The following is a 24,272-nucleotide window of genomic DNA, read 5'->3' on the forward strand; positions in this document are numbered from 1 at the left end:
CCCAGCTCCGGAATGCCTGGGTAACATGACTTCTGAAGCACGTAGGAAGGAATATCGGGAATAGGAGGAGAATAACTCTCTTTCCTAGTGTTACGTTGTAGCATCTTTAGACAACTCGATCTAGAGACAATTCGATAAGATCAAAATCCGCAAAGACATTCTGGATAGTGTAAAGACTATGTATGAAGAACAGAATCCTTCTGCCAGACAAAAGGTCCTCAAGCTGTTGATGACTATAAGGATGATTGAGAGCCAGCTAGTCCATGACCACCTCATGCGGGCGATTGGGTATATAAATGAACCAGAGGCTCTTGGATCCTTGCTAGATGATGACACCAAGACTGATGTCGTCCTAAACTCTCTGCCTCCCTCATTCAATCAGTTTGTCATGAATTATAACATGAAGGTTAGCCTTTAAGAACTTAGCAATATGTTGCAGAGGGCTGAAGAACTAATTAGGAAGGATAAGCCGGTCGCCATGCTTGTTGAAGGTGGCAAATCTGGTAAAAGAAAGAGGAAGGGCAAGAAGATGCCTCAGAAGAAAGCAGGCAAGTCGAAAAGGCAAAAGAAAGACAAGTCATCGGATGAATGACACTTCTGCAAAAGATTGAACACCGAAAGAGGAATTGTCCTCAGTATTTGGATTCCTGCAAGAACAAAGAAGGTAATTTCGAATCTCTTGTCATAGAGACCAATGTGTTGGTCACTTTTGTATCATAGTGTATTGACTTTGGGCCTTCCATTCATGCATGTAACACATTGTAGGGGTTCAAGGAAAGCATAAGTCTGAATGATGATGATGTGGTGCTCTACTTGGGGATTTTTACAACAGTTGCAGCTACTGCTATAGGAACAGTAGATTTAATTTTCAAAGAAGGAATTGTAACCCTTAAAGAATGTCTTTATGTATTGTTAATTAGAATAAATCTGATTTCAATTTCTAAATTGTATAAGGATGGTTATTTTGTTTTATTCATTGATAAGATTATTATTAAATTGAATGACAAATTCCTTATCTATGGAGAACTTGAGAATGGTCTCTGTCTTTTGTCATTCTCTAGAAATTAACATAATAAAAAATACATCGGAAATTCTCCCAAAGAAGAGGTTACGTGATAAGGTTAATCTCCTGTGCCTGTGGCATTACCAAATTGGCCATATTAATATATAACGTATCAAAATATTGGTGAATGATGGTCCTTTGGATTTTCTAACTATAGAAGATTAATTAACTTGTGAGCCTGTCTTTCAGGGTAAGATGACAAAACGGCCATTTATGGGTAAGCCTGAAAGATCTACGGGCACAGTTGACCTGATACATATTGAGGTATGTGGTCCCATGAATGTTAGGACATAGAACCAACACTGTTACTTCATAATTTTCACCAATGATTATTCTCGGTATAGTTACATGTATGTAATGAGACATAAGTCAATTTTTCGAAAAGTTCAAGGAGTTTAGACAATAAGTCGATAAACAATTGGGGAGACACAACAAAACCCTTTGATCAGATCAATGAGGTGAATAAAAGTACATAATTGTTTCATGTTATGATTGGTGTGTTCTGTGTAATTACCCCTTAAATTGGACACTTATGAGACTCGTGTTTGTTTAGAATGTTCTTAGCCGTTGGATAGACTTGGGGAGTTTATCCTGCCAAGGCTGACACTAATGTGTTGCCAAAGAAGTTAGGGCAGTTTGTCTCAGTTACTAGGGTTGGAGACTGATGGGCAATATTGAAAAGTTACACCTAACCCCTGGACTTGATTTTGGTACTGCACTGGGTGTCAGATTGGACTGTCTTTGATATGCCAATCAGTGAGATCATTTGAGAGTGAAAACCTGGGTATATTGGGGCAGCCTGAGAATTCACTTTAGTGGGTGATCATAGTGATAGGATCAGCCCCTTTGTCGGACAAAGTGAATGACTTGGACTACACTCTCTCTGATGGACAAAGTGGTGGGCAATTGATGAGAGATAATTTGGCCCATCCAATGATATGATGACACGTGGAGTGACAGAATGATATGACAACATTTCAACAACCTCAGACACCTCAGCTATCCTAGTCACCTCGGGCACCTCGAGTCACCCCACTAGATCGAGGCCCGAACAACTCACTACATCCACCAACCTGCCGAGGTGTCACATAGCTTCATAGAAGCAAGCCAACTATCTCTGATCTCTTTGGGATCACATCGTACGTTAGCGGATTTTATCTTCTCACTGCCCAAATCTAATGGACCTAGATAAGGCTTATCATCTTACTTGGAGTCTATCTTTTGGTACGGAGTTAACTCTTGCTTAGACGGGCTCAAATTTCCATTGCTATCACACCCCGGAACACTTTGATTCTGTCTTCTTGCAACTCAAGCAACATCTCTAGCTCGCTGTTTTCCGGAGGGAACAACCAGATCACACATCATCACTATGCTAAGGGATTTTTAAGTTCTTGAAAACAGGATTTATACTAGAAATTAGAAAATGTATAACTTGGATTTGGAGAGAGAGAGAAAGAGAAGGGCCACCGGTGGCAGGCGAGGAGAGTAGAATATAGAGGCGGGAGAAAAAGAAAGAACAGGGGTTTAGGCCGTTGGGAAGGAAGAGGAGATTGAAAATAAAAGGTTCCAAACCGTTGAGTTATTCGCACAGGGGATAGGGTATGAACATGTAAAATTTACGTGGACATTTACAATTGGACACATAGCCCGTACAACAGCGAGAGGCGTTCAGCTAATCCGCATTCTCGGCAAAGTTATTCCATGGCTCTGCATTGGTTCAAATAAAGGGATTTTCAAGTATTTTGCAATTTCAGCAGCTGTCCTTCTCCTTGCTTGTGCAATGCGCTTTTTACTCTTCAACTAACTTCCCATACCATGCACATTAAAAAAAATGCCATACTGCTAGTTTCACCGACTCCAACTTGGTATAGGCAAGGGTTTCCGGACTTTTATCTTTCCAAGGGTTTCAAGTGGTAAGCTTTTTCTTCCTATTTTCTGGTTTCAGTCGGAGCCGTCCAGATTGAGTTTTCCTATTTGTTTGTATTGAGATGAATTTCTTTGATACTTGTGCTTATTTTTAATTTCAATGATCAAGCTCAAGGGATTTTTTCTAATGTACAAACAAAAGAAAAAAGAATGCCGTTTTCTAATTTTCCTTTGTAATCTCGGGGCTTCAGCTATCTTGGGTTACGTATTAGATACTCAACTCTCATTCTACTGAGCTGTGTTCTTATGGTTGAGTTTCTTTTTGGAGTAAATACCGGTTAATCGTTCATCTATGAACCAATTGTGGTGCACTGGTTAATCATTCATCCAAAACTTCCTCCTTTTCCTTTTGGTGCTTGACATGAAATGGTGCTAAGTTGATTTAAAGGGGAAAATGGAATTATGTCTCTTCAAGGTTTGGCCCTCTCTGGCGTAATTTGCTTGCGCTTCAGGTGCTTGCCACTTGATCCTTTACTAGTACTACATTGGTGGCTCGTGTTCAAGGTGAACATCGTCAGTTGCTTGCTTTACCGACTTTGGATTAACTGTCAAAGCAGTCCTATACTCCTCCGGATCCTTGGCGCTTGGTCCGAGCTTAGAAACATTGAGGAACCTTCTCTTATTTTCATTCTCGGAGGCAGAAGAGAGCATGATGATGGGTGGAAGGCGAGTGAGAAGGTCTGGAAGGGGACACAGTCTACTGCCTCTGAGCTCAAGGCATCATCGTCATCATAATCATCACCCCGCTAATACCATTTCCTGTTGGTACATCACTGGTTTTCATGTTTTGATCTCTTGCTTTAAGCCTTTCCAGTCTCCATTCCACTCCTCATTGTCATTTGTTATTCCAGGTACTGCGACTTCAAGTTCTCTTCCTTGAATGATCCTCTCTTTTATTTTGGGCAAAAGCATGCAAGGTTTAGTTAGCTTTCTCTAACTCATTTACTGTGTAAAGAGATTTTATCTAGTAGCTTTTGAAGAAAATGCAAGGAAGTATTTTCTTATACTTTGTTACTCTTACCATAAAAAGAAAAGACAGTAACTTTCTTATTTATCTGGTAACTGGCAGGTGCCTAAGAGCTTGGTTTACAATAGGGATTGGTTTTAGCTTGACAGCATTAGTTGTTGTATCTCTGGTAAAACGAAGAAAACAACATCCTTTTTCATATTCATGTCCTTCTAATTAATATAGTTAGGAACATTAATTCCATGTCAATGACAGAGGTCACTATAAATACAACTTACATAAATGGGTTTTTAATAAAAGAAAGGGATTGAAGTTTTTGCAACAAGATCATTGTGAAAAGAAAATGAAAAAAAATACATATATTAATTATATGAGAAAAGCAAGATAAGGATTAGTTCTGCTTATTCTTGCGGACATTTCACTATTCTTATCATTTGTTCACTTTTCATGGTTGCCAGATTCTACTTTGGGAATCAGCCAGACCATTTAAATTATATGGTGGAAGTTCTGAGCCTAAGAATCTTTTAAATAGACTATTATTTGGTTTCTCTCCTTCGGTAGGTATTTGGTCTTGTCCTGGTTATACTGTGTTAGACTGTACATGATGTTGTTTGGTTTTAATTTTGCATTTATACGTGCAGCTTCCTGGATTAAGCATATCAGTCATAGATGCTGGGCTTATGGTCTTCTCGACTTTGATATCTGTAGTGGTTCATGAATTTGGACATGCTGTTGCTGCTGCAAGGTCTGTTTCTGGGTGTATTTCTTTTTCTTCCAAGGATGGTAATGCTAAGCTGCCTAAGATCTGAGACAGCACTTGGTTCATATTCTGACTCAATTCCATATAAAAAATTTTCCATGTAAAAATCCTTTTTCTGTTGTTCCATAAACCATAATGTCTGAGATAATGGACTGATAGATGTTTAGTTCCTCTCAAAGTCCTATGATTTGTGAGTGGTACTCCTCAAGAATTTTATCCTTTTGTAAATTAAAAAAATGACTAAACAATTGATTAATATGATTAATGTACCATCCGATGAAGGGATCTGGTAACGCCGGTGTACGGTCAAGTGAGGTGTGTACCTTTGGTTTTCCCTAGTCTCTATGGCGTGCCACTTCCCTTCCAGCAAACCTGTTGGAGAGAAGCGAAGATGGGAAACTTCCAACTGGTACCGAAGAGTGGAGAAAGAAGGGCGGACAAGGACCAATCTCTCCTACAGCGATGTGGCGGCAGCAGGTGTCTGGCCTGCTTTTGGGTTGTTGAAGGTGAAGAGGGTCGGCGGTAAAAGGGTGGTAGTGATGGACTCTCAGGTGGTAAATGCGAGAAGGGAGTTTTTGTGGAATTGTTTGGTGGGGAGTTCCGGTGGGGGGAGGGGACTAGGGAAGTGGAGATCTGGGCAAATAGGCAATGGAGGGAGGTAGGGGGAGTGAAAGTGAAGAAAATGGCAGATGGCCTCTTCCTTTTCATCTGTCCTTCGAGAGCTGGTGCGGATTGGGTGTTAAGAAACGGGCCTTGGCAGTTGGGGAGAAATTCCCTCTTGCTGGACTGGTGGGGTGCGAGTGTGGGCTGCTACTACCCAAATCCTTTTGCTGAAGGGGAAGATTTGGAGTTGGTTTGGATTAGGGTGTTTGGCCTCCCTCTCCTTCTTTGGTGTCCAAGCGTAATAAGGGTAATAGGGGATGCTTGCGAGGGTTTCATAGAGACGGATGACTCTCCTCTGGAGATTGCGACTTGCGAATGGGTAAGAATGAAAGTTCATAGGGGGGATCTAATTCCGAGCAAGATCGAAGTGGTGGCGGGGGAAGTTTTGTTCACTGTCCAGATATGGCAAGAGCTTCTGCTGTATGTTCGTAGATGGAGAGGGGGAGAAGAGAAGCCTAGCGATGTTCAGAGAGAAGAGAATGGGTTTTCAGACTGCACCAAGACATTGGTCTTGGAAGATTCTGGTGAAAGTGTTCTTCCTCGCACGTCTGAAGAAGCACGACTTCATAAGATTCGTACTCGGTCAAATTCTCCAGCGACCGGTGGTAGAGAAGATGGTGCAGACCTCAGCTTTCTTCTGAGCTGTCCGATTTCAGTGACAGCGAAGGGTCCAGATGAACTTGATGATGAAGCCAGTGGAAAGGGAGTTCAAATTTCAAATTTGGGAGACAAGGGGCAAACCTTGGGAGTAGAAGCTATTAAAGGCCTGATCAGGGAGTGTCTGGCCAAGCTACATCTGGCACCTAGGGAGGGCTGTTCGTTAAGTACTCAGAAAGTGGACCACCAGCCCCCTCTTTTCGAGTCCCATGTGGCCCAAGACAACTTAGAAGACGGGTCTGGGCCTGGCTCGCCCCTTCCAGCCCAGTCAGGTTTTGCTCCCTGTAATTCGGTGGTTGGGCCTGGGCCCAAAGCAAATAGTGAGCCCAGGTCCCCTCCTGGTCGAAGGGTGCACAGTAGCTCAAATCTCAGAACCCCTGGTTGGTTCAGCCAACCACTGACGGGTTCAGGGGCCGTTCGGGGTTCTCAGGACCAATTTTTGAACACTCTGTGGAGGGAGAAGAAGGGTGTGTGTGTGTGGGGGGGGGAGTTTGGGACCTCTGTTCGCCTGTTGTGAAGCCTATGCCCCCTCCGACTGCTTCTACTAGGGCTGGGTCTCAGCTGGAGACCAACCTGTTCGCTGTTCTGCGCATGGAAGATGAGCTGATTGAGGTGGATCCGATCGCAATGGTGGCTTCAGATTCTCAGGCCGAAGGTGGAGGAGATGATCAAGAGGGTGCTAGATCCCAGGCGGAATGTAGCAAGTTCTGTGCCACTGCTGTGGGTGCTGAATTGGAAGTGCAGGTGCAGGAGATCAGTAGTTTGAGGCTAGCTCAGCCAAGTCTAGTAGGTAAACAACCAGTGAATTCATGTGCTTCTTACTGGGTCTCTTCAAAGATGTTGGGTTTGGGCAAGTTTCTAGGGATTTCTTTAGAAGGGTTGGAAGAGGAGACAATCAAATATTTGGAGGGAGTTGAGCAAAGAGTGCTTGTGGCAAGGGAGAAATTTGCAGCAAAGAAGGGGGTAACAAATATAAGAAAAGCAGAGAATGATGCGACTGATTTGGGGCTTAAATGATAGAGCAGGTAGTAGTGAGGGGAGTGTGAGGGGGGGGGGGGAGAAAGGCTTGAGTGCCAAGCTCTCTTTTGCTTTAGTGGTCTATAATGGAGTTAAAGTTGTTATCTTGGAATGTGAGGGGTTTGGGGTCGCGTAGAAGGAGGCTTGTAGTGTGTGAGTCTCTGAAGAAGTCAGGGTCAAAAATTGTGTTGCTCCAAGAAACTAAGTTGGACAGTGTTGAGGCTGCAGTGGTTAGAAGCATCTGGGGGGAGGGAGATGTTAGGTGGAGATCAAAGTTAGCAGCCGGGAGTGCAGGGGGGTTGCTGAGCATGTGGGATCCAATGGTTTGCAGTTTGGTTTCCTATCATATTGAAAATTTTTCAATTTCCCTAGTCTTGAAGTTTGTGGATGGCAATGTTTGTCAAATTACTAATGTGTATGGTCCTAATGATCGAAGTATGCAGGAGGAGTTGGCCGTGGTGAGGGGAAGTTTATCTTACCCTTGGGTTATTGGTGGTGATTTTAATGTCACCTTGTCTGCGGATGAGAGAAGCTCTAGAGGGAGAAGATCTAGGGATATGGCTCGGTTTGCCAATTTCATTTACAGATTTGAACTTCAAGACTTACCCCCTTCACGGTAGCCGGTTTACTTGGACCAACAACCAAGACACCCCCACTCTTGTGAGGCTGGACAAATTTCTGGTTACTTCTAATTGGGGAGATCTCTTTCCAGATTCAAGCAGATTGCCCTTCCTAGGCCGGTTTCAGACCACATTCCTATTCAGCTGGTTTGTAGTGTCAGAGATAGAGCAAAAGTCCCTTTCAAATTGGAGAATGCTTGGTTTGAGGATGCAACTCTTGTTCCTTTGTTGAAGTCTGTTTGGGATGATCAGCAGGTATTGGGTACCAGTTCTTTCATTCTGGCAAAAAAAATTGGGGGCCACCAAAGCAATATTAAAGATTTGGAAATTGGAGAAAAATATGAGTTTAGATATTGAAAAGAAAGCCTTTCTATGTACCATAAAGGAAATTGATTCAGTAGAAGAGTTGGGTCCTATTTCTGAGGAGCATAGACTAAAAAGAGCTTAGGCAAAGATGAAGTTTGATAAATTGGCAGTGTTGGAAGAAATCAAATGGAGGCAAAGAGCAAAAGTGGCTTGGCTGAAAGAGGGGAACATGAATACACACTTTTTTCACAAAATGGCAAATGCAAGAGCTAGAGCCTCTGTAATAACCAGGTTGGAGGGAGAAGGCAGGGTGGGTGTCTCTGAGGCAGATATGAAGTTAGTGGCTACTAGTTTTTATAAAAAGTTGTACAAGGAGTCTTGGTCCTTCAGGCCTTTTCCTAGGTCCCTTCCTTTCAATCAGTTGAGTGATGTGCAGTCATCTCTTATTGAAAGACCCTTCACGGAGGAGGAAATAAAAGCAGCAATCAAGTTGTTGGCTGATGAGAAGTCTCCAAGGCCTGATGGTCTTACAAACCTTTTCTATATTAAATGTTGTGATGTGGTGAGACATGATATTCTGAATGTTTTCCAGGACTTCTAAGAGAGGGGTTCCTTGCAGAGGAGTCTGAATACCACCTTTATAACCCTCATTCCAAAGATTGAAGGTGCTGTGAATATTAAGGATTTCAGGCCGATTAGTCTTACGCATAGCTTCTACAAAATCTTAGCTAAAGTTCTCGCTGAGAGAGTGAAAGGGGTTCTTGGAAGTGTCATTTCAAATAACCAAAGTGCATTTGTTTCGGGTAGGCAGATGCTGGACTTTGTACTCATTGCCAATGAGCTCATTCATTCCAGGAAAAAAGAAGGATCCCCAGGACTGATTTGCAAACTTGATATTGAAAAGGCCTATGGTCATGTCAATTGGAGATGTGTTGATCTTGTGTTACAGCAGATGAATTTTGGGCAGAAATGGAGGAACTGGGTTAAAGTTTGTATCACCTCTCCAAAGTTCTCAGTTTTGGTTAATGGACAGTCTGCTGGCTTCTTTGATAGTTCCAGGGGTCTTAGATAGGGAGATCCCCTGTCTCCTCTACTCTTTATATGTGTAATGGAGATCCTCACTTTATTCTGTGAGAAGGCTGCAGTTTTCGGTGAGTGGGAAGGTTTTGCAATTGCTCCGGGGGGAGAGAAGGTGAATATTCTCCATTTTGCAGATGATTCGTTATGTTTTGTGGATGCCTCCCCCTCACAGGTGGAGTTAATCCTTGGTATCTTTTCGTGGTTTGAAGTGATTATTGGTCTAAAAGTCAATTGGAACAAGAGCCAAATTATCACAGTGGGCTAGGTTCCCAACTTAGCAGATTGTACTGGTATCTTGGCTTGTTAGATTGAGTCTCTTCCAGTCAAATATTTGGGGCTCCCTCTGGGAGTGAGTGGTGGTTCTTCTGCAATTTGGGACCCAGTAATTGAGAGAATGGAAAGAAAGTTGGTTTCTTGGAAGGCAAAATACCTTTCTTTTGGGCGTAGGGTGACTTTGATAAAGAGTACTCTATCCAATTTACCCACCTATTTCCTATCTCTTTTCTCTATTCCAAACAATGTTGCAAATCTGTAGGGTGATTTTGATAAAGAGTACTCTATCCAATTTACCCACCTATTTCCTATCTCTTTTCTCTATTCCAAACAATGTTGCAAATCAGCTTGAAAAGCTTCAAAGGAGCTTTCTTTGGAGAGGTTGGGAGGAGGAGAAAAAAGTGCATTTGGTGAGTTGGGAGCAAGTTTGCCTCCCCAAAGATGAAGGGGGGTTAGGCATAATAAGGTTGAAATCTTTTAATTTTTCCCTCCTTGGTAAGTGGATTTGGAGATTTGCCGTAGAAAATGATGCCTGGTGGAGATCTCTCATTGCTAGCAAATATGGTGTGGATTGGGGTAATTGGAGAACGAGGGACCCTCCTCCCAATTGGGGTAACTCTTTGTGGAAAGGGATAATGAAGAATTTTTCAGCTCTGGTTGCTGGGGTCTCAATTAAAGTTGGCAATGGTAGCGGGACCAAATTATGGAAGGACTCTTGGTGCTCAGATGAACCCCTTGTTGATTCCTTCCCTCTTATCTTCCAGTGTGCTTCGGATCAAGAGGCTTCAGTTGCAGAGTGCTATAGTTTATTTGGCGGTTCAGTTCTTTGGTCTCCTACATTTAGAAGTGTTATAATTCAGGTCTGCCTTAGAGTTCGGCTTGACTGAGTTCAGTTATGTAGAAGAAGAAAAAGTGATAAAGAAAGAGAGAAAGGGAGAAAGAGAGAAGAGAGAATTCTGGTTCGAACTGAAAGAGTCAACTTGACTTCTCCCAGTCGGCCAGTAAGTATTTATATTATTATTAAAACATAACTGAAAAGACCTATGTGCCCTTACTTAGGTTAAGAGCAAATGTTTCAACACAACATTACAGATCAGCAACATCAATCAAGGTATAAAGACAGAAATACCCCTACGCTAACAAGAAGGAATCTTTTTGATTGGGAGGTGGATGAGGTTTTGAGTCTGTTGTCCTGTCTTTAGAATCATGAGCTGGATTACAGTTCAGAGGATAAGTGGCAGTGTAAGTGGAATTCATATGGTGTGTTCATGGGACCATCTGTGGATGTAGGAGGCAACTGGTCAGATGAATGATTCTCTTGTCTAAAGCTGGAACTTGAGTCACCGGTCATGGCATGATTGGCCCAGGTTGAGGGAGGACCATGTAAATTATAACAATAGTTGATGGTATGTCCATCCATACCACAATGAGTGCACTTCCTCGGGCCTGAGCTACGTCCTCTACCACGGGCTCCCCCTGAATCTCTGCTCCCAGTACGACCACCACCACGATTATAAGTAGACCCACCATTGCCACTTCGGCCATATGCAGAACCACTACCAACACCACGGCCAGACTGAGCTCCCCGAGCTCCACCTCTACCACCACGACCTCTCGATGCAGCAAAGGCAGATCTATCTGAGATATTAGAGTTCTCAGTAGATCCGATAAAAATCCTCCGAAGTCGAGTAAATACCTCTTCTAGGGATGGAAGAGCTGATCCCCCTAATATCTGAGCCCGTACTGGTTCATATTCAGACTTTAGTCCCACCAAAAATCTAGTCGCATCAAGCTTCTCTCTCTGTTGTTGCTGAATCTTGACATCAGAAGTGAGAGGATGATAGACATTCAACTCATTACGTATGTTGCTCATGTTGGCATAGTACTCCTCAAGACTCTGATTGCCCTGTTGCAGATTAAAGTACTCTTGATAAAGCTGATAAACTCTGGTTGTATTGTCCTGCCCCGAATACAATTTCTTCGCATGGTCCCACACATCTTTGGCAGTATCAAGGAACATGAAGTTCACACTAATCCTGGGTTCCATACTGTTCCACAACCATGTGATGATCTGAGCGTCCTCTTGCTCCCAGTCTTCATACTCGTGAGAGTCAGAGGAGGGTTTCTCCTCTCTGATGTGTTTTACCTTCTTCTTTGCCTTCAGAAAGACTTCAACGGATTTAGCCCAAGGCACATAATTCTCTCCATTTAACTTAATGGATGTCATCTGAACATTCAGGTAGTCTGTAGGCACCATCACACTAGGTTTATAATCATTATTGTCTCCCATTATGTTATCACCAATTCTGCACACTTGCTGAATTCTGTTATCACTGAGATCTGCACACTACACACCACTAGGTCACACCTGTCACACTGATTGCAGCACTAATTGTTGCTGGAATGTGTGCTCTTTACACCACAAACCCTAAATCACACCTGTCACACTGATTTCAGCATTTGTTGTTGCTGAAAAGTGTGCTCACACCACAAACCCTACTCCTACAACTACCTGAAATCTCACCATTATATGATCATATCTCTTCCTTCAAAATGCACAAAGAAACCAGCATAAACCCTAGCCCTTACTGGCCGAAACCCTAACAAATGGTCTGAAACACACCTATTTAATCCATAACAGATATCATGCACTGAAATCTCTTACCTTATCGCTGAAGTAACACCCATGCGAGCAGGAGAGCAGTCCACACACAACAGCCGCTTCACACACAACAGCCACACACAGTTCGGCCCTCTATTCTTCCTCTACTAGGAGAGGGCGATCTCAGAAATCACAGCAACCGACCACATACGACCTGACTGGAGGCATAGAGACCCCCAAGGGAAGAGGGTGATCACTCCTTTTCAGCCCTTTCCCTTATCTCCAATCGAACACAGAAAAAAGGAGGAAAACCCTGGATAGGGTGCGCAGAGAATGAACCCTAGGCAAGCAGAAATCTAGGCAGATTTAACCTAGCTCTGATACCATGTTATAATTCAGGTCTGCCTTAGAGTTCGGCCTGACTGAGTTCAGTTATGTAGAAGAAGAAAAAGTGATAAAGAAAGAGAGAAAGGGAGAAAGAGAGAAGAGAGAATTCTGGTTCGAACCGAAAGAGTCAACTTGACTTCTCCCAGTCGGCCAATAAGTATTTATATTATTATTAAAACATAACTGAAAAGACCTATGTGCCCTTACTTAAGTTAAGAGCACATGTTTCAACACAACATTACAGATCAGCAACATCAATCAAGGTATAAAGACAGAAATACCCCTACGCTAACAAGAAGGAATCTTTTTGATTGGGAGGTGGATGAGGTTTTGAGTCTGTTGTCCTGTCTTTAGAATCATGAGCTGGATTACAGTTCAGAGGACAAGTGGCAGTGTAAGTGGAATTCAGATGGTGTGTTCTCTGTCAAGTCTCTGGTTTCTAATCTCTGTAGTAGGGGTATTCCTGATTTCCCTGACTGTCAAGAGTGGAATCCCACCAGCCCAACTAAATCTAACTTCTTAGTTTGGACTATGGCTCTTAATAAATGTCTCACTAGAGCTAACCTAGAGAGAAGGGGCATTCAGATTTTGGACCTGTCTTGCAGTCTTTGTGGGAGTAGTGCTGAATCCACTGCCCGTTTTCTGCTCCGCTGTGGATCCATTTCCTCAGCTCTATGAGTTTAAATTGGGTTATGCCGAGGTCGGTTAAGGAGCTGTTGTGTTGCTGGAAGCTTATGGGTCTGAGCAAGAAAAAGAAGACTGTTTGGAAGACGGTTCCAATTGCTGTGTTGTGGTCCATCTGGTCTGAGAGGAATAGAAGGATTTTCTGTAGCAAGGCTTTAAGTCTGGAAGAGCTAATTCAGAAAACAGTGGGCAAACTGATGTCTTGGGTGTCTGTGTCCGAGGATTTCAGAAATTGTAATGTGTCTGCTGTTTTTCTTTCTAGTTCCTGGTGGAATGTGTAATTGCTGATTTGATCAGTCAGCCTGTTCTGGGACTGATCTCAGCCTCCTGTGTGTAATTTCTTCTCAATAAATATTACTTTACCTTTTCCGAAAAAAATATGATTAATATTGTTGCTGCTAGAATATTAATCTTCTCACCTGCTCCAAATCTGTTTGAACTTTGAAAGTATCATTGGAAGATCAATGTGCTGCTTATTCTTGGTGTTGTTGAGTTCCATGACTGAAGAGCCAAAAAAAAAAAAAAGAATAAAAAAGGAATGATGATGTAAATATGTTCTATATTTGTTTGTTTTTTGTAGTATGGTTTCAAATGGTTATCTTGGATGGAATTTAGTGAGTTCAGGTCCAAGGGTATTTTTATCATTTCATAATTTAGATTTGGTCAAGGGCAGTTGGGTGGACCACTATTGCAGTTTCGTCCCTTGGGTGTTTTTGTAACTAAATTTATATTTTAAGGGATTGTTTTGAAGTTATTTTTGTTCTTAAGGAGTTGTTTTGTGAAGGAGGGCATTCTAAGGGCTTATCAGTAAATATTTTAGTTGGATTCTCTTGCAAGCTATTGAGTATAAAGGAGCTGGGGCTTGGGGGTTGTTTTCTATGGGACTTTTTTAGTTCTTTCTCTTGTGTTTGAGTTGTAGCTCACCCCCAGCTAAGGTTTTGAAACATTGGGAGCTTGGGTTTTGAGGCTTCAGCCCATCGATTGCCTTCCAATCCCTTTATCTCTTTGTGTCCACGCAAGAGGTCACATAGTTTTCAAGGCACCAAGGCGAGGCTAGGCGACAGGGGGGGGGGCGTCTTGTCATATGCCTAGGTGATGGATTTTTTTTTTTTTTTTTTTTTTTTTTTTATGTAGAAAACATAGATCCTAGGGTAGTTCCCTATGTGCCATAACCATATTTCCTTTATAATTCTTCATAATTTTCACATGAAAAGTATAGAGTTCATGTTAAAGAAGAAGGAAAAGAAAATTCAAAAAATATAGGGGCTGAACCCTTATTTTTGTTATAGGAAAAGAAGAAAAGAAAAAGTAGTAGTAGTAGTAGAAAATGTGTTGATTAGACAAAATTTTAAGTTCTTCCTTACTTATTGGTTCAGGTTTTGAAGTCTTTGAGGGTTCAATACAGCATTTAGAAATGTTTGTATCGATTAAACCCTAACAAATAAGAAAATAATAAAAGGAAATTAGTATATAAACACACAAAATGAATATTTTAGTTTAATAGTGCCTATTTTATAATTATAATGTCAAAAAATAAAGAAAGTATTTTATAATACATAGTACAAAATTGCTTAGCGATTAGGCGAGGCAAACCTCAAAGGGCGCCTTGTAGCCTAGGCATTGCCTTGACAACTATGTGCTTGGTACCGTTTTTTACCATGGCAGAATAGTTCCAGGAGGAGTCATACTTCAGGTTCAGTTCTGAAATCTACAAAAACCCAGTTTGGTTTTGTTGTTTTGAGCTTTGAATTGTTGTGTTTATTGTTGTTCTCTTAAAGTGCTGCACATATATTGCTTATCTGCCCACAACAATAGCTAGGTCTTGATCTGAAGATCCTCTTGTATCCATGCTGAATATGTAGGGCTTCTCAATTTTGGTTTCTTATCAGTTAAATATTTCACTTTTACTTTGGTGGTAAGAAAGACTTCAATAGACTTAAACCAAACAGCATAATTACTTCCATTTAATTTTTTAGAAGTCATTTGGTTAGACTAAAATCACTAGACAACATGATAGCAGACTTGGGTTCCCTTCTCTTTCACCTCACAAGACAATAGTTATGTAACTAGAAGTAATCAACCCAGATCTGGCTTAAAATAGCCATTCACCAATCTATTCACCTCTTACTCTTTTTCACTCCACAAATCACATAATATATTTCACAGGAAAAGTTTTAGACACCATCAACCAGATCTCCTCGTATATTGTTCTCACTTCAGTTCAGCAAAAAAACTCCAATAATAGGAAATCAGACCTCATGATCAAGTCTTCTTCATAAACAGCTTTGTAATCCCTCTCAATCTGTACCAATAAAGGGATTCCTTCTCACCTGAGTTCTAAGCAGATTTTTTCACGCTTAAGCTGACCTCCATTGGCCATGTGGACCAGGAAGGATGAGGTAGTTGCACCTTGATTCCAGCTGTTTAACTAGAGTACATGTGATAAAATTCATAGTACTGCCACTATCTATCAGAATTGCCGTGTGGCAACCTTCAAGCAGGCTGTTTGTGCTCATGGTCCATGGAGAAGGCACTCCAATGAGAGCCTGGACTGAAATCTCTGGTGTGTTGGCCTTAGGCCACTCTGGTCCACCTTAGGATCATCATCCATCTCTGCTAGGTCTCAGCTATCTGTTTGTAGCGAAAGGGCTTGTTGGGCCTTGCACCAATTACATAAACCCTTTTCCCTCCTTGCTTGCATTTCAGCTAGGTCAAACGATTGAAGGGAATAATGGGCCTAGTTGGGCTTTCCTAGAAGCCCATTAGTCTTGTTTGGCCTTACTATCGGTTTATTAACTGAACCACTAGGTTTGTTCAACCGCTTAAGCTGGTTTATTCTCTTCTTGAAGCCGAGTTAGGCCAGCCATGGCCAACACTGTGATAGGTTGCATGGCTTTTACTTCCAATCTAATCTCCTCCTATAACCCTCCAATAAAACAACCCACCAGGGTTTTTTCTGGCCACCCTTGGACATGAATAGCCATTCATTCAAATTCAACCTAGTACTCCCTAACAGTGCTCTGTTGTTTGATCATATACAAGTCCATATCATAATCTTTGAAATCAAAGGGTTCAAAGCGCACAGAGATTACTTCTGTGAAGTCAGCCCAAGTCATCCTGGGACGGGAACACGGTGCCATTGATACCAGAGAGCCACCTCACCATCAAGGTGTATAGAAGCTATAGGCACTTGGTCTGGTCTAGGGACTTCATTATATTCAAAGTAGTGCTTGGCGCAGAAGATCCATGAGCTTGAATCATCTCAAAAGAAAGGGGGGAAATCCAGTTTGATTGACTTACCAGACCAAGATCCAACTTGTTGGCCACTATTGGAGCTCAACCCTTCCTGTTCATTCTCTTGACTTCCTCCCTGAGAGATTGATTGAATTTCATCACCACTTTGGACAGTCTCCTTAATGTCTTTAAGATCAGTGGTCACCTTGTGGAGCTCCAACTTTAGTTGATTCACCTTTGATTCCATTGGGGTGGCCTTCTTATTTGGCATGGGATCAGGCTCTGACACCAGATGATAGGAAGCTACTTATCATAGGGTTCCTTTGAGGGGAATCACCTCCAGAAGAGAAGAGTGAGGAGGAAATTGGGGGGATAATTCTCTGCTTGTCTCTTTATTACATCACAACATGTATACAGTCTCACACAGGTTGTTACAATAGATCTATTAATTCCTGCTCCTGTGTAATTGCTAACTAATTGCTTATAGGCCTTTAGTTGTAGACTTGCTTGATGGTGGGTAAATCACATGCGAAATGTTGATGGGCCGAGACTGTGATCTTGGGCCCTGGTTCCCTAGGTCTTCTGCCTGTCTTAACACAAAATGTATATTTCTTGATAGACCTTGTTATGGTGAGAATTGCTCACTGAGCAATTTTGAACGGAGAATAAGGGGGTTAATATAGGTGAGATAGTGCAAGGTTGGCAGACAATTATGGGGTTTTCTCTAAGAAGATAGCAGATGGTTGCTAAATGGATGGCACCGAGGAAGGCAGAATAAATTTGAGTTTTGATGGCTTCTATTTAGGTAATCCTGGAGCATCTGGTATTGAAGGAGCTATCAGATATAATGGTGGAAATATCCTACTGGCACAAGTGATGGAAGGTTATAAATTGGTTTATGTCAAGGGAAGTGCCTTTGACCTGTTGGTAAGAGAAACAAGAGCACTGATGACCTGCCAGAACTGCTCTTTTAGGTGGATCCCTAGAGCAGAATATAGCACATCAGATTTTCTAGCTATGGCAGGGATCACAAGGGAAAACCTACGGGTGTCCATGAAAAACCGAAAAACCGAACCGCAAAATGTGGTTAACCGAACCGATCGGTTCGGTTTCGGTTTGGAATTTTTGAAAAACCGAAGGACTGGTTCGGTTTTCGGTTAACCTACAAAAAACTGGCATTAATCGAACCAACTGGTATATATTTATATTTATATTTTATATATATTTTTAATATGTCACATGTTTTCTATATATTATATATAAATATATATATTCATTATATATAACTATATACTTATATTATATTTATAATAATCTATTTATAAATAATTATATATTATATATTTTTAAAGTATTTATAATATATTATATATCGTTTATTATTTATAATATAATATTATGCATATATTTATTAAGGGTAATTGTCCAAAACTCACCATGTCAGTGAGATTTTATTTTCTAAAACTCACCATCCGTTAGAACACCGTTAAAGTTCATTGACCCAAGTTGTCCACATCAATCTAAATGCAAGTTTCATGACCAAACTGCCCTTGAATGATGAGTCTTGTTAAATATTTTTTTGACCAAAATGCCCTTAAGCGCCCAATCCTATTTCATATATAGTATTCCCGCTCACTATCTCCCTCACTCTATCAGCGATTTTTGTTTGTTTCCTGAAACAGTCCGCATCAAAATCCCTACACTTTCTAATGTCTTTCTCTATTCTTTTTTATTCAAGGTTTATAGGGAAACGGGAACCCAGGAAACAAAGAAAGACGCTGCTTAGAGCTATTCACTCATTGGCCACCACCTCTGCTAACCTACGCTCCTCTCTGTTGCTGCTGCTGCTGCTCTCTCTCCCTCCCTCCCTCCCTCCCTCCCTCCCTCCCTCTCTCTCTCTCTCTCTCTCTCTCTCTCTTCAAGACTCCTTTTGACTGGACAATGGCCATGCCACCACCATTGTCGCCACCGTTACCACCACCCATGGCGACCACTACGAGCACTTCTCTTTCTCCTCATGGTTTTCTCCCCCACCACCCTGTTATGTTGCGCCCAGAGGAGTCCCGAAGCACTAGCTGAGATCCAGGCCTTGGTATCGTTCAAGCTCAATCTGCATGACCCGCTTGCCGCGTTGAACGACTGGAATGCTTCCACACCATCCGCTCCTTGCGATTGGCGAGGCATTGCTTGCTATAACTCGACCGTTATAGCTCATTGACCACCTTGGTAAACTCACTGACCACACCATCCGCTTCCTCCTCATGGTTTTCTCCACCACCGCCTTGTTACGTTGCGCCTAGAGGAGTCCTGAAGCACTAGCTGAGATCCAGGCCTTGGTATCGTTCAAGCTCAATCTGCATGACTGGGATTCTTCCACACCATTTGCTCCCTGCGATTGGCGAGGCATTGCCTGCTATAACTCCACCATCCGCTCACCGACCACCTTGGTAAACTCACCGAGCTTTGCAAGCTTGGCCTTCATTCCAATGCCTTCAATGATAGCATCTCTTCTTCTCTTTCTAACTGCTCCCGTGCTCGCGTCCTCTTCTTGCAATACAACTCACGATGTGGAATATTTCATATATAATATTCCCGCTCAATGATGTGGCAGCCACGAGTGTTCTTGACACAAGAACGATACCAACATGTCTGTCCTGATATTTTAATATTCACACTCATGCGTGATGGATTGAACATTTAGGTTAAATAGTAAAATGAATCGAACTTAATAAAGGGTAAAATAGTAAATTAGCAATGTCTGTTAGTCAAGTTACCGTTATCTCACTAACATGGTGAGTTTTGGATGTTTTGAAAAGTTATGGTGAGTTTAAGAGAATTCATAAAAAGTGATGGTGGGTTTTGGACAATTACCCTTTATATAATATATATTATAAATATAAAAAACCGAAAAACTGAAGAACTGAAGAACCGAACCGGTCAAAAACCGAAACCGGCGGACCGGTTAACTCGTGGTACCGGTTTGGTTTCGGTTTGGAGAAATGGAAAAACCGGTACCACCTGTTCAGTTTGCAAAATATGCCCACAGTTCGGTTAACCGAACTGTGGACACCCCTAGGAAAACCTATTTTGAGGTGTTACAGGCTGGGAGGAAACTTGTTAGTGCACAAATCAGTGTTGGTGCACAGAATATTAAAGGTGTAGTCTGCAAGAATCTGTAGTACTTGTCTCCTGCATTCAATTTAAAGGAATGCATGAGGTTAACTATTTTATTAATGAAATAACAATATGCTGTTCTCTGTAAAAAAAGGGAATCCTAAGCAGGAAAATTTTTAGTTCAAAGCAAAGTGATGATTAACCCTGTCCTACACTTCATAACAGGTAAGCAAACATGAAATTCTAGTAAATTGGATTTAGCCAATGACTGTTGAGATTTAAGCAGGTTAATGATGATCTCAAGTGGGAGACTGTCAATAGGATCAAAGGAGACTTTGACAGAAACATGGTTAAATACATGGGTGGAAGAAATGGGTGGAGTTCTGTGTCAGAATATTCAGAACAATTTATCAAATCATTAAATTTTGGCGTTTATTTCATTGTCAAAATCTGTTTCTCTTTGAATGCATTAAGATCCACTACTCAAATTTGGCCCCATCTATCTCACCAGGTTCTCGGGAGGGGTGGACTGGATAAGACTTGTAACCTTTGGCATTTTTGCACAAAGTGGCCACTCTCAGATTTGAAGCTGTGCTATTGTGCTTGTATCTTTTGAGGCATTCATTATAAAATTGGCTAACATGATGGAGTTTGAGTTTCCTGATTAGTGGAGTAAGACATGCTACTGTTCTGACTGGTTATTTATGTGTTGGTAATAAAATTATAGGGCAAGATACAGAAATTGGTGCGTGGCATCTAACTATAAAAAATGGTGCATGTAAGCTTTTATTTTCTGAATATTTGTAAGAACAGGTTCTCATTGCTGTTACTGTAGGTACCACTTCAATTGAGAGCAGTGAGGGTATACGAGTAGAGTATATTGCCATATTTCTTGCTATTATATTTCCCGGAGCTGTGGTTGCTTTCAACTATGAAGTGGTACAGAGCTTGCCTCACTCTTCTCTACTTCGCATATATTGTGCTGGTATTTGGCATAATGCAGTTGTAAGTTCTATTCCATACTTGTTCAGTGTAATTCCCATTATATATACATGAATACAAAACTTAGGTATCAAATAAGCTCCTCCGCACTGCTGAGAGTGTTGGTTTTGATGTCTAGGATATTCATGAGCATGTTGTCCTTTAATTTGTTGGAATTGAGTATTGATTTTCTTCAACTTTCTCTTTAGAGCTGTGCAGTTTGTGGGCTGGCCTTGATCTTCTTGCCTTTGATCTTATTTCCTCTTTACATACATGGTGAAAGCCCCATGGTACTTCTCCATACAGATTTTGCTTGTTTCATAGAGGTAGTTTTATTTTTTATATCAATGTTGACACCCTTTAACAGATCATTCTTAAAACAATTACTCTGGTATAGGTTTTGGGCTTGTCTTCCACATCACCTTTGTTTGGGTATTTGTCTCCTGGTGATTCCATTGTGTCATTAGATGGCATACGCATTCATGACCCCCATGAATGGATGAAGATGATCACTCTGATAGATGAGCAGACACATCAAAACTCAAATTACTCAGATGATGCTAGAAGTGTCTTGACTCTTGGTGGCAGAAAGGGTTATTGTGTTCCTAGTTCTTTGTTGGACAAGAGTGTGAAGATTCAACTGGAAGATAGCCAATTTGTTTGTCCTGATGAGCTTAGTGCCTTTGTAAAGTTTTCCTGCTTTAATTCAAGTTTGTTAGATAATGGTTATCATGAAAATGGAAAGTGGGGTGCAAACTGCTTGACTGCTAAACATGTTGTCAAGCTTAACAAATGTGGTGATGGATGGCCAGCAGCTGTGACGAGTAGAAGCAGTTGTGAATGTTCACAGGTAGAAATTTGTTCTATCAAGGGGAATGTTAAATGGAATGAGTAATGCAGACTATTTTCTCTTTGAATTAAATATTGAATTTATCTATTAATTACTTAATTCTGTAAATCTTCAATGGTTCCAAAGTTTTTGCTAGGAACCTGATGAAATTGACTAATCTTCAATGGTTCCAAAGTTTTTGCTAGGAACCTGATGAAATTGACTAATCTTCAATGGTTCCAATGTTTTTGCTAGGAACCTGATGAAATTGACTAATCTTCAATGTTAACTGAGGATGCTTTTATTCATGTTGACAGGACCAATCCTGCTTGATGCCTGCTCAGGTTCCAGGTGTGACATGGGTTGAGATAGCATATTCAAACCCTTATTCCTTGGAATGCTTGCAAAAAGGAGAAAATTCATCAGCAGATATTGAGGGTCCTGAATCTGTAATAACCAACTGTGGTGGGACTTTTGTATTTATTGGAGATGCGCATTCGATGGGACATTCAGTTCAATTAACGGCATATCAACCCCGCTGGGCATTCTTTTTAGGTGCATATCTTCCAAATACATTGGAGAAGATATTGGTCTGCACATTCCATGTATCCCTGACATTGGCTTTTCTCAACAGCCTGCCGGTATGTTGTTTTGTCAATATGCTTTCTATTATAGAAATTGCTACCTAAATACCTAATTACCATTGACAAACTTCTGTCAGACTTCATTTGTGTGCATCCAAGTAGAAGAAACAAGCATCCAACTTATAAAAAGACCATTACCCAATGTTGGTCCCAGCTATCTGGGGTCTTGGGAGGGGTAGACTAGGTATGGTTCTAACCTTCGGCATTTTTTCGTACAAAGTGGCTGCCCTCAGACTCAAACCCATGATCATTTAATTGGTGGGTTTTCACGTAGGTTAGGCAATGCCTAAAAATTTGATGGTCATGATTTCCAATCTAGAGCTGAAACTTGAATACTTTCTTGACATAAAGTTAAACAAGTATGTTGGAAAGCTACTAATTCCATCGCATCAAAGTCTATAACTTGCAGCCTACTGTAGGACTTGTAATGGCAAAATCAAGATTTTGGACATGGCTGTGTAACTTTCCACAAGCACGCATGCACAGACAGACAAAACACGCACACGCACCACACATGCACACTAGTACACTTCTTATCTGATGTAAACAGTAGAACAGGGGAATGCTGATCTTATCGAGAGTTTATTCCACGTCACTATCTATGTCTACTAACATTAGTATTCATCAGGTGTTCTTTTTGGATGGTGAGTCCATTTTGGAGGTGATAGTTTGTAACATCACTTTCCTAAGCGCCAGGAAGAGGGAGAAAATTTTCCAAATATGCCTCCTCGGAGGTACCCTTTTTTCAATTTTGGCCATTTCAAGGATTTCCCTTTCAATATTTTTGTAAGCTGAAGTTAGCTCCTCTGTTATGACTTATAAGCATTTTGTTTTACTACGGACACGGTTTACTTTCTCATCGTTTTCATCTTTCCTTCAATTTCGTGTTAGTATCATTAGTTTGTAACAATGATAAAAATCTAAATTGTCTTTCTATATTGCCATATCACATGAGATATTTCATTTTTGTACGGTAATTTTTGAACTCGGAGTTGTATATACATTTATACATGGGATTCTCGAGTTAAAATGGTATGAAAGGTCAAAGCTTATCCCTCGCAACCAGTACAACTATCCCCTCCAAATCCAATGCAGCTTCTGCATCTGTTGGTAATTTGCCCATGGATATTCCATTCCTCTTTATGGCTATATATCATGGTCTAGAGGCTCTAAGGGTGAGGAATGAGGATGCCCACTATTAGGGGTGTTCATTATACAGTTCAAATCGCAAAACCGAACTGAATCAAATTGAATTTGTGGTTTGGTTTGGTTTATACTTGTGAACGGTTTGATTCAGTTTGAGAATTTTTTAAATTGTGGTTTGCGATTTTGGTTTGGTTTATTGAATTTTATAAGCCGAACTAAACCGTAAATTGTAAACCTAAATTATATATATAAATATATAATGAATTCTTTATTTTATAATAAAATAATAAATAAAAGTTTTAAGTTTTAATTTTTAGGGGTGTTATTTGGGCTTTCTAATTGGGTTAAGCCCTAAAGAACCATAGAATGGTCCCAAGTCCCCAAATCGTATTAGAAATCGCACCAAACTGTAATAAAATGGTTTGGTTTGGTTTCTATACCAAAACAGTTTGGTTTGATTTAGAAAATTTTCAAACCGTAATTTATTGGTTTGATCTGAGGTCTTTTCCAAACTGCACTGAACCGGACCGTGAACACCCCTACCCACTATTGCGCAGAAAGTGGAAAACGTAGTTAAGCAACAGGAACCAATTGAGAGAACACAGTGGCATCTTTGATGGTTGTCACCCACTCACCCCAGGCATGCCAAAGAAAGAAAAGAGGTTAACCGGTTTGGGACAGAGGTCAAATAGTCAATGAGGGAGTCATGCAAGCAGTTAAAGATGTTTCCACTCTTACACAAAGGCTTCCTAAATCAACATCCGTAGCATCTCTAATATGAAATGAAGTTTCCTTTTGTCCTCCATCTTTTTCGATGTTATGTGTTTTGATTGTATTATTTGGCAATAAACACTGATTTCATGTCATTACCGCTTGCCCTTGCAGCCTTTATCCTTGTGCAATTTATCTTTTTCCCTCTCTCCATCACTTTCAGTTGATGCCAGGGGGAGGCGGGGGAGGCAATTTTCCGATGTGAGGAAAAGCTTAAAAAAGTTAAATTGCATGTACACGAATGCATATCAAAAGGGGGAGAATTATGAAAATGCTTCGATTACGAGTATATATATCATCAAAAAAGCTTGAAATAACAAAGGGAGCAAATAATAAAAGAAAGAAACATATGTCAAGGCTAATATAAGGGGGTGAAAAATGAAAAAAAGATAAAATATATGATTGCAATTTGATGCCCTTTGATATACTTTGTTGAAAACAAATGTTGATCTAAAAGATTCGAAAAAGGGAAAAACATATATTTAGGGGAGCATGCATGTACTCTCCCGAGGGGGAGCTTCATAAGAAAAATCTAAATATGACGTTAA

At 40.9% G+C, this 24,272-nt stretch overlaps 1 protein-coding gene across 5 annotated transcripts; it reads left to right on the plus strand.

The window, feature by feature from the left end:
• Positions 1-2,266: 2,266 nt before the first annotated feature.
• On the plus strand, positions 2,267-22,751 carry LOC104599827 (Peptidase M50 family protein). Of its 5 annotated transcripts, none has more exons than XM_010262565.3 (11): positions 2,267-2,976; positions 3,405-3,754; positions 3,841-3,906; positions 4,059-4,125; positions 4,415-4,513; positions 4,598-4,701; positions 20,211-20,358; positions 20,544-20,624; positions 20,732-21,184; positions 21,481-21,804; positions 22,436-22,751. In XM_010262565.3, the coding sequence occupies exons 2-11, from the start codon at positions 3,639-3,641 to the stop codon at positions 22,595-22,597; spliced, it is 1,620 nt and encodes a 539-aa protein (XP_010260867.1). In that variant the 5' UTR covers positions 2,267-2,976; positions 3,405-3,638; the 3' UTR covers positions 22,598-22,751. The 5 variants fall into 5 exon arrangements, with proteins under 5 accessions (XP_010260867.1, XP_010260868.1, XP_088747887.1 ...); XM_010262566.3 differs by having other exon boundaries at positions 3,442-3,754; XM_088891761.1 differs by lacking the exons at positions 3,841-3,906; positions 4,059-4,125; positions 4,415-4,513; positions 4,598-4,701 and having other exon boundaries at positions 3,405-3,840; positions 20,189-20,358.
• Positions 22,752-24,272: the final 1,521 nt, after the last annotated feature.

The sequence above is a fragment of the Nelumbo nucifera genome, chromosome 7 (genome assembly GCF_055504915.1).
Source record: "Nelumbo nucifera cultivar China Antique chromosome 7, China Antique-T2T, whole genome shotgun sequence".
In the NCBI taxonomy this organism is placed as follows: domain Eukaryota; kingdom Viridiplantae; phylum Streptophyta; class Magnoliopsida; order Proteales; family Nelumbonaceae; genus Nelumbo; species Nelumbo nucifera.

Bases quoted from the DNA above. Each gene is read 5' to 3' on its own strand.
- LOC104599827 (XM_010262565.3), top strand. From the start codon at position 3,639: ATGATGATGGGTGGAAGGCGAGTGAGAAGGTCTGGAAGGGGACACAGT. The intron at 3,755-3,840 runs GTACATCACTGG...TTGTTATTCCAG, and splicing joins GCTAATACCATTTCCTGTTG to GTACTGCGACTTCAAGTTCT. The intron at 3,907-4,058 runs GTTTAGTTAGCT...GGTAACTGGCAG, and splicing joins TTTGGGCAAAAGCATGCAAG to GTGCCTAAGAGCTTGGTTTA.